General features: G+C 40.6%; 1 protein-coding gene across 3 annotated transcripts in view; it reads left to right on the forward strand.

Moving 5' to 3' along the window:
* Nucleotides 1–15698, forward strand: part of ankrd12.L (ankyrin repeat domain 12 L homeolog) — a 76888-nt gene that overhangs the window by 26210 nt on the left and 34980 nt on the right. For 2 of the 3 annotated variants that reach the window (XM_041566361.1, XM_041566362.1), the window contains 2 exons: nt 4802–4949; nt 12786–12851. In XM_041566361.1, the coding sequence (XP_041422295.1) occupies nt 4802–4949; nt 12786–12851 (214 nt within the window). The remainder of the gene's footprint in view (nt 1–4801; nt 4950–12785; nt 12852–15698) is intronic. The other variant, XM_018267886.2, reaches the window with a different exon arrangement.

The following is a 15698-nucleotide window of genomic DNA, read 5'->3' on the forward strand; positions in this document are numbered from 1 at the left end:
ATTGTAAGCGCCCCGGTGATCCAATTTAGAAAAGATCTTAGCCTCCGCCAATCGTTGAAATAATTCAGGAATGAGAGGAAGTGGGTAACGATTCTTGACGTTGATCTTGTTCAAATCCCGGTAGTCTATACACGGCCTTAATGAATGGTCTTTCTTCTCGACAAAGAAAATCCCAGCTCCTGCTGGAGAAGAAGATTGTCTAATAAACCCTTTAGCCAAATTTTCATCTAAATAAGAACGAAGTTCCACAAGTTCTGACTCGGATAAAGGGTAAACTCGACCAAACGGAATCTGGGCCCCAGGAAGAAGATTAATAGGGCAATCATAAATGCGATGAGGGGGTAACTTGTCAGCCCCTTTCTTATTGAAAACGTCCAAAAACTCCCAATAAGCTTGAGGAAGAAGTTCATGAATTTCCGAAGTAGGGGATAAAAAACAGACCTTTTTTGAAGAAGAAATACAACGAGAAGAGCAGAAATTTGAAAGAAATTTTACTTCACCGGTAGCCCAATTGATGGATGGGTTGTGCTTCTGTAACCAAGGTAATCCCAGAATAACGGGGAACAAAGGAGAAGACACCACATCAAAGTTCATCATTTCAGCGTGCCCTTTATTCAACAAAACAAAAAGAAGGACGGTCTCTTGCACCACAGGGCCTGAGGTAATCAGAGACCCGTCAGCCACCCGGAGAGCTACAGGATTCTTCTTGGCTTGGAGCGGAATCTGGAACCGTAGTGCTACTCTATTGTCCAGAAAGCATCCGCTGGCCCCAGAGTCAAGGATTGCTTGGAGTTCTACCCGTTGGTCTCCCCACTGTAAAGACAAAGAGACTGTCAGGAGAGGCACAGGAACATGGCAGGAGGTAAAGTCTTTTTCAAGCAACTTCTTACCCGCTGGGCGGACCGGGCAACCCCGAAGCAGATGGCCTGCTTGACCACAGTAAAGACAGAGATTCAGTCTGCGGCGTCTGATGCGTTCCTCCGGAGATAAAGCAGACTTAATAGCACCGATCTGCATAGGCTCTGGGGCTGTACTGAAGACAGGCGGAGGCATGGCTGGAGAAAAGGTGGACGGCATCCGAACCGGAGGAGGAGCAGATGGTACCATCCAGGTCTGAGATGAAAGACCCGCTTTTTCCGCCTTTTCTTCCTCTCTACGCTCTCGGAGTCTCTGATCAAGTTGGATAGCGAGGAGGATAAGGTCTTCCAAACTGTCCGGAATGCCAGTACGGGCCAATTCGTTCTTCAACTCAGAAGAAAGTCCGAAGCGGTATTGGTTTTTTAGTGCGGCAGGGTTCCATTCTGTGTCATCTGCCCACTGCCGGAACTCCAACGTATAATCCTCAGCAGGACGGACCCCTTGCTTCAGGGCACGTAAGGCAGCCTCAGCAGTAGCGACTCTGTGGGGATCATCGAAAATGACCGCCATCGCGTCAAAAAAGGAATCCACCGAAGCCAAGACTGGACTGTGGCGGTCCATGAGACGAAAGGCCCAGGTCTGTGGTTCTCCCGTGAGAAAAGAGATAATAACCCCAACCCGGGTTTGCTCAGTAGGATAAGTGTGAGGCTTTAAGGAGAACAGCAGCTTGCAGTTACTCCTGAAATTCCGAAATAGCTTCCGGTCTCCGGCAAACTTCTCTGGAAAAGCCACCTTGGGTTCAGAGATCTCCGACGTGATAACTTGAACCTCTGTTGGCGCAGGAGGAGTGGCAGCAGAAGTGGAAGGGAGAGCCGCTGGCGGATGAGATCTGATATGCTCCTGTAGCTGAGCATATCTGCTTTGCAGCTCCCGGACCGCTTGCGTCAGAGAGGACAGCTGCTGGGTTAGGACAGCAAACGGAGAGGCCCCTTCAGCTGGATCCATTTTTCGGCCTGGTTATACTGTCAGGCTTACCGGTATGATCCAGGCGGAGAAGGAGCTGGAGCTGAAGATCTTGAACTCACAAGCGCCTCACACAACCACTACCCACCTGGAGTGGAACAGGGAGCAGGGTTGTGGAGAGTAGCCAATGAGACTATCAAACGCGGTACAGAGGATGAGACAAGGCCGTAGTCAAGAAGTCCGAGGTCAGGGCAGGCAGCGAGGTTCGTAACGATAAGACAGGCAGAAGAGTCGAGGCAGGCAGCAGAAATCGTAGTCCAGGTTCAGGCAGGGTCACAACAGGCAATTCAAGAAGTAAGAGATGCTAGGGTTTCAGTAATAAACCTAATAACCAGGCAATGCATGTCAGTCTGGATCTGGTTTAAATGCATATCTTTTGGCGCCAAACTAGCGTCCTCACGCTGACGTCGCGGAACTGACGTCAGCGCGTCCGTCACAGGCGTTTCCGCCTACGTTCCTGCGACCACCGTCGCCGACGTCCGCGTCACGCGCCGGCGCGCATGCCCGCGCCGAACGGAACGCATGCGTGTGTTCTTACAGGTTGTGTTTAGAAGTTCCAGGTGCGGGTATACCCGCGGTTCTGCGGGTCGGGCCGCGGGTCTTCTTAATATCGATATTCACTCCTTTCTTCTGGTCACGTCTACTTCTGTTGATGTCACTTACGGTTTACAATGACATTGCTTCCTGATTCTTGATGGTCAGCGGGTTCGGGTTGCGGATAAGGTACTTGCGGGTAGGGTCGGGTAGCGGGTCCAAGCGGGTAAGAATGTGGGTCCGGGTTGCGGGTTGCGGGTCCGGGTCGGGTTCGGGTCCCAAAAAAATGGACCCGCGCAGGACTCTACGAGCAGCTCTCCAGTTTGCAGTTTCAGCAAACTGGTTGCTAGGGTCCAAATTACCCAAGCAACCACACACTAATTTGAATAAGAGACTGAGATATGAATAGAAAAGGACCGGAACAGAAATATAAGTAATAAAATGTAACAATAACAATGCATTTTAGCGTTAGAGCATTTGTTTTTAGAAGGAGTCAGTGACTCCCATTTGAAAGCTGGAAATAGTCATAAGAAAAAGGCAAATAATTAAAAAACTCTAAACTTTTTTTTCAATTTACACTTCTTTATAATTAGATCTTAAGGTGTTGCTATACTTTCCGTCGTGATTTTTTTTTAAGCTAACAATGACAAGTTTTTAGAACTGATAAAAACTGAATGAGGCCTGTTAGAAGATAGCAGTAGTAGAAAATAGGAGCAGATTGCAATATTGGCTTTTTAGGGAAATGGTACAGCAGACTTTTATCAACTGTATTCAAATATAGATCGTAGATTGAAGTTAATGTTCTAAAATCTGTCTTGCACAAACTTTAATTATTAAGAATGAAGTACTGTACTGAAGTTCCCTGTAGTTTGTAAGGAATCCTTCTCATGCCAACTCTTAGTTGTTCTTCACCTTTGGGTTAACTTTTAGTATGCGCTAGAGCGTGATATTTCGAGACAGTTTGCCATTGGTTTTCATTTTTTATTATTTGTGGTTTTTGAGTTATTTCGCTTTTTATTCAGCAGCTCTCCAGTTTGCAATTTCAGCAATCCGGTTGCTAGGGTCTAAACTACTATAGAAACCATACATTGATTTGAATAAGAGACTGGTATATGAATAGGAGAGGGCCTGAGTGGAAAGATGAATAATAAAAAGCAGCAATAGCGATACATTTGTAACATTACAGAGCATTTGTTTTTTGGATGGGGTTCGTGAAAGCTGGAAACGGTCAGAAGAAGGCAAATAGTTTATAAACTATTAAAAAAGAAATAATGAAGACTAGTTGAAAAGTTGCTTAGAATTAGCCATTCTATAACCTAAGGATCTTAAGATATGCATCGGGGGCCAATTTAGTCTATCATTTTGGACAGGTATAGAACAAACTTGTGACATTTTGACATTTCCAGTCTGACTCAAGCATATTACATTTGGACTGGTTGGTAAATGCCCTTTGTTGATGATCATTTTGGCACATGTATACAATCTTACAGGTTAAAGGAGAACTAAACCCCCTTCCTAAAGAGAGAGTCCCATCCACTAGCCCTCATTGGCCCCGCTCACTGCATCCTCCCCGCATAGCCCACTATTTCAAAAAAGTGTAACCTCTTGGTGCCTGTGAGCTCCACTGCTCTACTCTGCACAATCACAGGCAGTATCTTCAGACCCTCTTCCCTTCGGCTATCTACGGAGCTTTCCAGCTCATGTGCAGTAGGTGCAAACACCAAACTGGCTCCAACTGCACATGGACAAAAAATGTTTACTGTCTGCATTTCTTTACTGAATGTATCTAAAGATACAGAAGATGGCGTCCGTGAGCTCCGCTGCGCTACTCTGCATTCAGAGGTCTGTGCGACATTTAGCAACACTTTTTTTAAGTAGAAGGCTATGCAGGCAGGGCAGTCAATAGGGCTAGTGGATGGTAATTTGTCTTTAGGAGGAGGGTTTAGTTCTCCTTTAAAGCATCTACCAGCACCCCTGCTTAATTTGTTTCTTCAGGCAGCTACAGAAAGACTGGATCGGAACCTTGATTAACCAGTTTTGCCTATCGTGTAGCAAGTGGTCTTTGTTCTAGCAAGTTTTCCATGGAGGAAACATTTGCTGTAGCTGTCTATAGTTGTATAAGGCAAAGACTTGATTCCTTTACTGCAATTTCTGAACTGCTGCAAACTCTGCTTAGCAGATTTTTTTGCGAGAGATCTTTCCATCTCTCTCACCAGGCGTTCATACTAGGCATTCAAATTTAAATGTTCTTTAGGGCTAGTTTGGATCACAATTGGCCTTCTATAACTGAAATGGTATTAATCCTTTGTATCTCCACTAGACTTTTATTGATGTGTAATAATATTGATGTCTAACTAAACTGATGTTTCTGTTTTCCATGGTATAGAATAAAGAGAAAATATCATCCTTCAGTAGAACACCTAAACTGGATAGGAGTGAAATTAGCAAAGAAATGAAGGAAAAAACTTCCATGAAACGCAAACTTCCTTTCACTCTCCGCCCAACCGGAACTGAAGAAAGGGATTCTGACACTGGTAATTTGTCTTTCTTTCTTCATTTAATGGTAATATATATTGCCTGCTATCTATGGCAAGCAAGGTAGGTATGCTTGCGAAATACTGATAGATTATTTGAATGTATGTCCCAAATGTGCTTGAACAATGGTGTCAGCTTGTGAAATCTAGTATTATGGATTCATTACTGCACTACTTATTACTCTTATGGAGAAAGCCTGTTCAGATGGAATAAATGACACACTTACAGGAATGTAAATACATAGACAAGAAATGTTCCTTGTGCACAATTAATTATTCTGTATCGTCTGATGGGGGGAGAAAATAATCAGATTAACCTGTTTCTCTCTTCAGCCAATTGAAAAGCACAGCTAGTGCTGGTATTACAAAAGCCTCTCTATACAGCTAAATATGAACCTCAGAGAACTGCTACATGTTTTGTATAATAGGAGATCCTGAAGACTTCTAATTTGAAGTTGAACTGTAATTTAGTTTGTCTAGGGGCTAAACAGCTGTGTGTGTGGCACATACTGAAGTATACAAAAATTCATGAATGATTACTAAAGCAGCTCCCTGTATTTGTTATACTTCTGACTGGTTCTTTCTGCTGGTGCCATAGAGTCCTGCAGCGGGTCGGGTACCCGCGGGTACCCGCGGGTTACCCGCAAAAACCTTCAGTACCATGCGGGTTTTTCGTTGAAGTTCAAGGTGCGGGTATACCCGCGGGTCGGCGGTTCTGCGGGTTTGCGGGTTGCGGGTCGGGCTGCGGATCTTCTCAATATAAATATTTGCTCCTTTTTTCTGGTCACGCCCACTTCCGATGATGTCATTTCCGGTACACAATGACAGCACTTCCGGTTTTACTCCCTTTTTTCTGATCATATCTACTTCCGATGATGTCACTTCCGGTTTATAATGACAGCACTTCCTGATTCTTGATGGTCAGCGGGTCCGGGTTGCAGAGAAGGTACTTGCGGGTCGGGTCGGGTTGCGGGTCCAATCGGGTAAGAATGCGGGGTGCGGGTTGCGGGTACGGGTCGGGTTCGGGTCCCAAAAAATGGACCCGCGCAGGACTCTACCATGTATCACCAATCCTGAGTATTGTATTTCGCTAGGGATGCCCCAAAACAAAACTGAATCGAACCTGATATGCTTATGTAAATTAGGGCATGGTATTGTTAAAATATCAATGTTCTTGTTTTAAGGGCAGAGACACATGCTCAGATTCGGGGAGATTAGTCACCCAGCGACAAATCTCCAATTCTTCGGGATGACTAATCTCCCCAAACTGCCGTCGGTTCGCTTAATTTTCCAAAGTTGCTTCCCGAGGAAACTTTGGGTGACATTGGAAAACAAAGGGCTCCGACTGCCATCCTGCCGGCAATTTAGATTCTAGCCGATGGGAGGCAGTTCGGGGAGATTAGTCGCCCCGCAGAAGAGGCAGTAATTCAGGTGCAGATTCTGCACTGTTACAATTTTGCAACATTTAGCTGATACATTGGAGTATACGCAACTATTGTATTAATTCTAACAGTGGCCTTTAATGAAACTCAGGGATTCTGCTATGCAGGGACAAAGAAGAAATGTATCAATGAAATGTATCCATTTAGAACCGTTTAGAGGGTCAGTGACCCCCCCCCCCCCCCCGAGTAGCTTTAGAAAGGTGAAAATTTTGAAAGTCTTAATTGGAAAAGGTCTTTATTTCTGGTGAACTATCTGAATCCAATCGAACTGAAAAAAGTGATGGAAGGTGTGTGGCCAAAATATCTGACTCCCTTGAGTGAATGGTATGGAATGTAGGTCACCACGACTACTTACTGTTATACTTTGACATAAACATCATATCTTGGGTATGCACACTCAAAGCATTGTACAAACAAAGGTGGTATAGAAAAAAATCTCTTTTATTTAGATTATACATTAGATAAACTGGTATCTTACACAGCAATATTGACAAATATATACATACCACCTAATTGTAAGTTCAAGGCAAAAAAGAGACAGTCCACAAGGCACGAATACACTTGGCAGTGATGAGAATGCCCCAACGTTTCGGTACTATAGCCTTTGTCAAGCGGAATTGGGTGGTATGTATATATTTGTGAATATTGCTGTTCTGTATAAGATATCAGTCTATCTGGTGTTTATTTTAACTTTGGATCATCTGATTTGATGTTTTGAATCATTATCGTGGAATTGATCATTTAATTAATAATTTATTCAATGATGGATCTACTGCCTTATCTCCAACCATGTAGCTATATGAATTCAACTCATCAGTTTAATAATTTATGAATTTCGAACACAATATGTTTATCACGTTTATTATTATGCTTGGTTCAATACATACTTCCTATTTATCATTTTCTGTTTCCATATACTGGATATCGACCAGGCTGCTGCTTTATTACTATATGCTGCTTTAATATTATATGCTGTTTTACATTTAGAACTTATTACGCTAACTATAATAATATGCTTATGTGTCCACAGTGACTTTTTAATTAACTGAAATATACATATTTTATTGGTGTGGTTATATAAGCTGTAGACCTGTAGGGCTTAGGCTTCTGATGAAGTTACGCTCAGTCACGAAACGCGTAAAGCTGGTTCCTCTGCCAGCTTGTACTTTTGTATTGTAAACATGGATCGATAAAGATTTACAATGGTTAGGAGAAACATAGTGCTCCAGAATGATTAGTAAATGACTCGCCAAATAGTGAATGTGGTCCGGGTGCTCCAGCCCCAGACCCCCAGCTTTAGGGAGCGGTACAGCAAAGGATAAATGGAAGCAGGGCCGACCGGCACTCAAACAGATCCACAGGACCAGGGAAGATTAGTTAAAAATATATTTTATTTATACAAAGTTAAAAATTGTGTATCATCTCCATCCTCCCTACGCGTTTCGCACCCACTTAGGGTACTTCGTCATGGGCCAATAAAGATTTACTCATTTTATCCAAGCTCAGTTTCCCGGAATATTTCTGATCCAATGATGTCATCCCTACTATCAAGTTTGGTTTGAAGTGTATTTTATTGTTATAATCTATATAAAAGCGATTTTGTTTCTATACCACCTTTGTTTGTACATTTCTTTGAGTGTGCATACCCAATATGGGTTTTGGGTCACTAATTGTTTGGGTGCCCCCGGGTTACTTTCACCTCATATATTCTATATACAGTATATCTTCTAAAAAAAAAAAAATTTGATAAATAATGGGTTAATTCAGATGGGCTCATATAAAAATGGTGCATCATTTTTGTCTAAACTGCCCCAATTTTTTTTTTCTTTATACAAACATATCCAAGTCGTATATTTCAGATCGAACCATGTATGGGAAGAAATGTCCTGCTCCTAATTCAAATGGACTAATTAATCTCCCACCTTTTGCTGCTTCCTTACCATATTCCCATGTGTAAGCTTTGCATTTTGGCAGTTTGAGTCACAAGGTGAGGAACAACTTTCTCCTTGCCTGCCTGCCTCCACCACATGCCCCTTCTCCTTGCAAGGCAGGTGTAATTTTGCATATGGCCCTCCTCCTCGTGCCATTTTCTGAACTAGGAGTGAACACGCTCTTTCTCTGTTAAGCTGCTCCTGTTTCATTTAGGGGACAGGTGTCTACAGCGATTGCTTCTGGTGCTGATGCTGTTGTTTTTCCATCGCCCTGCTTACCTAGAGAAGACCTCAGATACAGAGTGGTTGCCACATTAGTAAATGAACAGGCAGGAGCAGTGCATTCTCTTCCAGTACAGAAAATCAGGCACAAGGAGGCATGCAACAGGCTGTATGTAGAGGGGGTATGTGAAGAAGTGGTTCCCAAACTTCAGATGGTACAGTAACTTAGATCTGCAGCTTCTATTTCACTTCCTTATCTGCTGATGTACCATGCACTGTCTAAAATGGTGCATCAGCAGAGTAACGTTCTGGTCCAGGGGGAATGTCCCTGCACTGTTCCCTTCAAAAATTCCAACCCTGCCTTCTGATTACTCTATTAATCAGCAATTGCTTGAATACTTTGAATACTAAGTGCTGTGCTCAAGAGTGTCTTGCAGGCATCATTCCTGTCCCAGCAACACCACTGCTGCCCAAGGCACATATGTATTCCTTGGCCTGTTGGATGGAATTCCACCAGTAACAGTAGTGTATTCAACACTATTAGTCTAAGTTGTATTTATACCACTTTTATACCAAGAAGCTACAAATACTACAACAGTGGTACCTACTTCAATCCTGTTCTAAGGGTTTGCTAGTCTTTTATATAGATGTGCACTTGCAGGAGAAAAGGATGAACGCTTTTTACAGGGGGAAACTTAAAGATTGTCGTGCTTACACAGTGAAAAATTAATGTTAGTGTACTAGTGTGTTTTATTTCTTTTCTTCAAAATATGAACTTGTGTATTGTTATTCATAATATACCATTGCAATGATATTAGACGTTAATCCACTTTGGCTTTGTTATAGTAACAGAATTCGAGTGGCTCATTACTAATTTTACAGCAGGAGTTATTTTTTTTGTAGTACATGTTCAATAGGTTATGTAACAAACTATATATATATATATATATATATATATATATATATATATATATATATATATATATATATATATATATATATATATATATATATATATATATATATACCGGTGTGTGTGTGTGTATATATATATATATAGAATAAAGTACCCCCTATTGTAAAATATAAGGATATTATATGTCACTGAGGAGTTCCGTGACCATATAAAAGCACAAGGCTGAAGCCCGAGTGCTTTTATACAGGTTATGGTACTCCGGAGTCACTTCTAATATCCTCATGTTTTCCAACAAGGGGTACTTTATTATAATACACAGGCTTTATTGAGTCTGTATTTTATATCTGTATAATAATTATACTGAAATTGCTTTTGAATAACTCTAAAAAGTTATTCACTTAACCCAAAGAAGATTCAAAAGTGATGTTGAAAGCAATAATGTTGTTACCTTCTTGGTTCCACAGCATGTAAAGCAGTTCTCTTTTTCCAGAGCTAAATTTCCCTCTTCTCTTTTTATCTTCTTACCCTTTCAAATTTTGCTCTGAAGTTACACTAGCTAGATCAGTAGTTCCCAATCAATGAAAATGCTGTGTCCGAGGGTACACAAAGCTGTGCTTGGGGGGATTATTCAGTTATAGTACACAACAGCCATGAATATCCTGTAAATTATATCCTTATAAACAGTGCTTAGTGATGTCATTGGTTTCAATCGGAGCTTAGTGATGTCATTAGTCACATGACTCACTGAAACTTGTGTAAATTATAATACCCCTGTTGCAAAATATCAGAATATTCTAAGTCACCTCGGAGTTCCATGACCTGTATAAAAACACTTTTAATTTGGTCATGGAACTCCTCGGTAACTTATAATATCCTTATATTTTACAAGAGAGGCTACTTTATTCACTATATAATTTATATTCCAGAGGTATAGCAGGTGACACTATCATATTTGTACATATCTGTAACAATCTAATAAACTATGGGCAGAATGATCAAAACTTGGACTGAAAAGTGGGATTAGATTTTACACAGTCTGATTCTTAAATTATCACTTGTTGTTGTGCCTTTGTTTCATAGAGTAGGGTTTATTATACTTTTGGTTACCTCTCCTCCGTGGTTGATTCACAAAAATCTTACTTGTGATTTTCCAAACACTCTAAATTCTTTCAGAACTGGGAAATCTCATAAACAATTATCCAGCACATTAGTTATGGGAAATACCTTTTAGAGGGGTGCATGCAGTATAATTTGTTCGCCTTCATATGCTTTCTACACTGAATCCATAGATTGCAGCATTCCCAGATGGTGATATGAAACCCCACCTTTATTTCACAAATGGAATAGCAACGTTTCTGACCTTATTGGTACTTTATCAAGCTGACAGAGCTTGATAAAGGACCAGTAAGGTCCGAAACTTGCTAAATTCTATGAACATACAGTTATAGGATCTAATATCTGGAATTCTTGGGACCTATGTTTTTCTTATATTGGATATTTTTGTAATTTGGGATCCCATGCCTCAAATCTGCTAAATAATTATTTATCATTAAATAAACCCAACAGAATGCACTGTTTTTTATTATTACAGAGAAAAAGGAAATAGCCTTTTTTTTTTATTTGCTTTAATAGACCCTCATGTGGGAGATTGTCTTCCCATAATTCGAAACTTTCTGGATAACAGGTTTCCTGATAAGGGATCCCATACCTGTTTGCAATAATGTCTTAATGCCAAAACTATCTTTGGGTTGCATGTATCAATATCCCATAACATCACATTACTTCTTCGAAAAGCAAATATACCCGAGAAATAATATGTTTATGTAATATATATTGAGTATCCATGCCACCATGTGTAAAAATAAAAGGTGTTTAGGGGCACATAAGTCGTATAATTGTCCTACTTCCACCACATTTTTCAGCAAGTCTGTGAACCTAACAGATGATGCAGCTTATCTGGACATGCAGTCTCACTCTCACCATATACAGGTATTGGACCTGTTGGCCAGAACGCTCGGACCTGGGGTTACCATAATTTGGATCTTCATACCTTAAGTCTACTAGAAAATCATATAAAAATTAAATAAAAACAAAAGGCTGGTTTTAGTTCTAATAAGGGTTAATTATATCTTAGTTTGGATCAAGTACAAGGTACTGTTTTATTATTAGAGCGAAAAAGTAAATCATTTTTACAAATTTGGATTATTTGGATAAAATGGAGTTTATGGGAGCCTTTCTGTAATTCGGAGTTTTCTGGATAGCGGGTTTCCGGATAACGGATCCTACACCTGTACTGTATAACACAATAGATAAAGATAAGAAGAATTTATAGAAGAATTCAACCCTAAAGTTAAAAAAACCCTACCCCCCAACCCTACATAGACCTCCTCCCCCCAGCCAAACTGTTACCCTGGGCAAAAGCCCCTAACCTTTTACTTACCCCTCAGTGCAGATTCAGGCATCGGAGTTCAAGGGCGCCATCTTCAGCCGCTTTGGTAATCTTCGGAATGAGACTGACGCTTCGGCAATTTTCATGAGTTTCGGCGCATGCACAGAAAATTGTTCCAACTGCGCATGCGCCGCCACACCGGTCCCATTCCGAGGATTTTCGAAGAGAAGAAGATGGCGCCCGTGAACTCCCATGTCTGAATCTGCACCGAGGGGTAAGTAAACTGTTAGGGGCATTTGCCTGGGGTAACACTTAAGCTGGGGGAGGAGGGTCTATGTAGGGTAGGGGAGTAGGAGTTTTTTTAACATTAGGGTTGGATTCTCCTTTAAAAACGCTTGGATGGCTTTTGCCTACCTGTGTATGGCCAGCTTTAGCTAAGTATATAATACAGACATCTATGCTTGGAAGGTGCACCAAAGTCCCTCTTCAATCTTTAGTGTTCATAGCCTGATTTAACTCTGCGTGGACTATATAAAATGGATAGAGCTAATTTATAGAGTGACAATATCATTCTGCACAGATGCTGCAAACTTGATTTTCTCACACAAGGTCATTCCTCTTTTCACTCTGTCTGTATGTTTAAACATATCAGCACACCGGTTATTGCTTGCCTTTTGTTAGATAACATATTTGCTGTCATTGCAAACAACCAGGTATATAAACCATATGTCTACTGTATATGAGCCAAATTTTTATTGTGGGCAGTAATAATTTTATATTCTGCCCCAAAGATGAGTGACTTAACAAACAAACCCTATTTTAAATCCAGGATTGACTTTCTAGTTGGGAGACATTCTTCTCACTCTCTGCTTGTGCTGTCAAACTATCCTCTGTACTTCACACTTTCCCTTCTTTCCTGTGCCTTTGATTCTGTAGATTCAGAACCAGAACACACCAGTGAAAACTGGGGAGAACGATTAACTCCTTTCAGCACATACCCAGGTAAAATTGATTGTGGCTTTATTTTAGCTAATTTTCTACTGCTCATACCCCCTCCCTTGAAAAAAATCTATATTTGTGGAGGTGTTAGACTTTTATATATTTTTCGCAATCAACAAGAGATGTACAGAAAAATGGAAATGCAAATTGAAAAAATAAAAGCTTGTATTTTCACAGGAAACTAAACTGTATGTAGGATATAGAGCCACTTTCTGTAAATGCTGTATGGTATTCTCTTCTGTTCGCTTTAGTTATATACAAGTCCGTGTTTTTACCTATGAATGTGAGCTGCCCTACTGTCCCAAGCCTTGGCCATGTATTCTTGAAGGAACGGTAATACCAAAAACTGAAAGTGTATCAAAGTAATTCAAATATAATATACTGTTGCTCTACACTGATACAACTGGAGTGTTTGCCACAGAAACACTACTATAGCTTATATAAACAAGCTGCTTTGTAGCCATGGGGGCAGCCATTCAAGCTGGAAATAAAGAAAAGGCACAGGTTACATAGCAGATAACAGATAATACATCATAATATTGGACATTCAATGGCCAAAAGTCTCATGATATTAATGGCTCAGATTTGGTTTGGCCAGACAATAAGGCTTTAGTTATAAAATGGTTGCAGGTTGGTTTAAGTGCATTCACTTGGCCTTTGTGATACGGCCCTGTCCTGGTTCTCTTCTTACCTCGCTAATAGTCCCTTCAGTGTCTCCTACAATGGAGTAGCATTTTCTCCCCTTCCTCTTTCTGTTTGGGTTCCTCAAGTCTCTGTCCTGGGCCCCTTATTATTCTCCCTCTATACTTCCTCCCTCGACAAGCTAATCAACTCGTATGGTTTCCTCTATGCTGATGACACTCAGATCTATCTCTCCTCTCCTGATCTCAAACCAGAACTCCTAACTTGGGTCTCCTCCTGCCTGTCCGCTATCTCTACTTGGATGTCGCAACGCTACCTCAAATTAAACCTATGTAAAATGGAAATGGTTCTCTTTCCTCCAACTAACACCAGTAATATCCCAGAAGTATCCATCATAGCTAACAATTCCACTATCACCCCTTCTCGCCAGGCCCAGTGCCTTGGGGTTATCCTAGATTCCGCCCTGTCCTTCACTCCTCATATCCAGTCACTTATTAAATCATGTCACTTCCACCTCAGGAACATATCCAAAATACAATCATTTATCAACAAAGATGTTGCCAAAATTCTTATTCACTCTTTCGTCTTATCACGTCTAGACTACTGTAACTCTCTTTTAATTGGCGAACACTTTCGCCAAGACTCCTAAGCCTCAACAACAGCTCCTCCTCTGCCATGCCAATCCCTACACTGGCTTCCGCTACTTTTCAGAATAAAATTCAAATTCCATTCAAAATACAAATAGACATTCAAAGCACTTCATAACTGTGCCCCACCCTGCATCTCTGAACTCATCTCTATATACTCGCCCAACCGCTTACTACGCTCCTCTGCTGACCTGCTACTCAACTCTTCTCTCATTACCTCTTCATATGCTCGCATTCACGTCTTTGCAAAGGCTGAATTCTCTCCCACTGTCTGTCCGACTTTCTCCCAACCTTTCTGCTTTCAAAAGATCTCTTAAAACGCACTTTTTTAGAGAAGCCTACCCTCATTCTGCTTAACTACCAAATGCAATAACACATACAGTACTAAATCTCTCACTCACTTAATTCTGATCTTGCCCACTCCCACACCTTGTGTCTTATTCCCTTCCCTTTAGATTGTAAGCTCTTTTGCACAGGGCCTTCCTTACCTTTTGTACTGGTATTGGTTGTGATGTATGTAACTCCATATGTTCTGTGTATGTAATTAATGTGATTTAGTTGTATGAACACATTTACTTTACAGTGATGCAAAATATGCTGGCGATATATAAATAAATGTTAATAATAATAATCCCTAAACCAGATTGTATATTGTTAGTGTACTGTTTGAGACTTTCAATTCCCTGTCCCTGTCAAAGCTTGATCTTAATTTATTAGTTTAGTCCCAGAAAATTGTCACACGTGTGTATTGTGTTAGAAGGTACATGTTGTGGTGTCAGCATATGTATGGTGAATATGACTGACTTTGTTGTGCTTGTTCAGAGGCATAGGAATAGCAGGTATGAAACCCATTATGCACTCCTGCAATTTGCTATTAGTGTAAGCAACTTACTGGTGTAAACTTATTCTTCAGGATATCTGGGTATGGATTTTAGCATTTATTGTTATGTATATTTATTGTTGTATGTAAACCTAGACATGTTTTGTGTTTGTGTACTGGATTTATTGTTTTTGTGTTTTTTCAGTGTTTATTGGTGACTTTTGTGTCCATTTTCATTACATACCATTCAATTGTCATAACATTGTTTTTGTATAGATTTATCTCTGCTTATTTTTAATCGATTTGAGTGAGCAGATTCCTGCTGTGCAGCGTTCAGTCTCTCTCTCCCAATGCCTAAGACTATACAAGTCAGTTAAGGTCTAGAATATTCTTTGTGTGCTTTGAGCGTCACATTTTTAAAGGGGTGGTTCACCTTTAAATTAACATTTAGTATGTACTGTATATTTTTGATTTGTATAGTGCTCCTTGAGGGCAAAGCACTGTACAGCAAAATAATACATTAGTAGTTACTGCATTAATAAGTAACAATAAGTGCATTCTTAGAAATACAATCAAATAAATATAAAATTTAATTACACTACAAATTAAGTGCTCAATGTCATGGAGACAAAAGGATGGAGGACCCTGCACCATAGGGCTTACAGTCTAAATGGGAGGAGTGTATTAAGTGCTGTAGATTACAGTGTGTGACACTGCCATATAAGTGTCAGTTATAGAATG

This window comes from Xenopus laevis, chromosome 6L (assembly GCF_017654675.1).
Source record: "Xenopus laevis strain J_2021 chromosome 6L, Xenopus_laevis_v10.1, whole genome shotgun sequence".
Classification (NCBI taxonomy): domain Eukaryota; kingdom Metazoa; phylum Chordata; class Amphibia; order Anura; family Pipidae; genus Xenopus; species Xenopus laevis.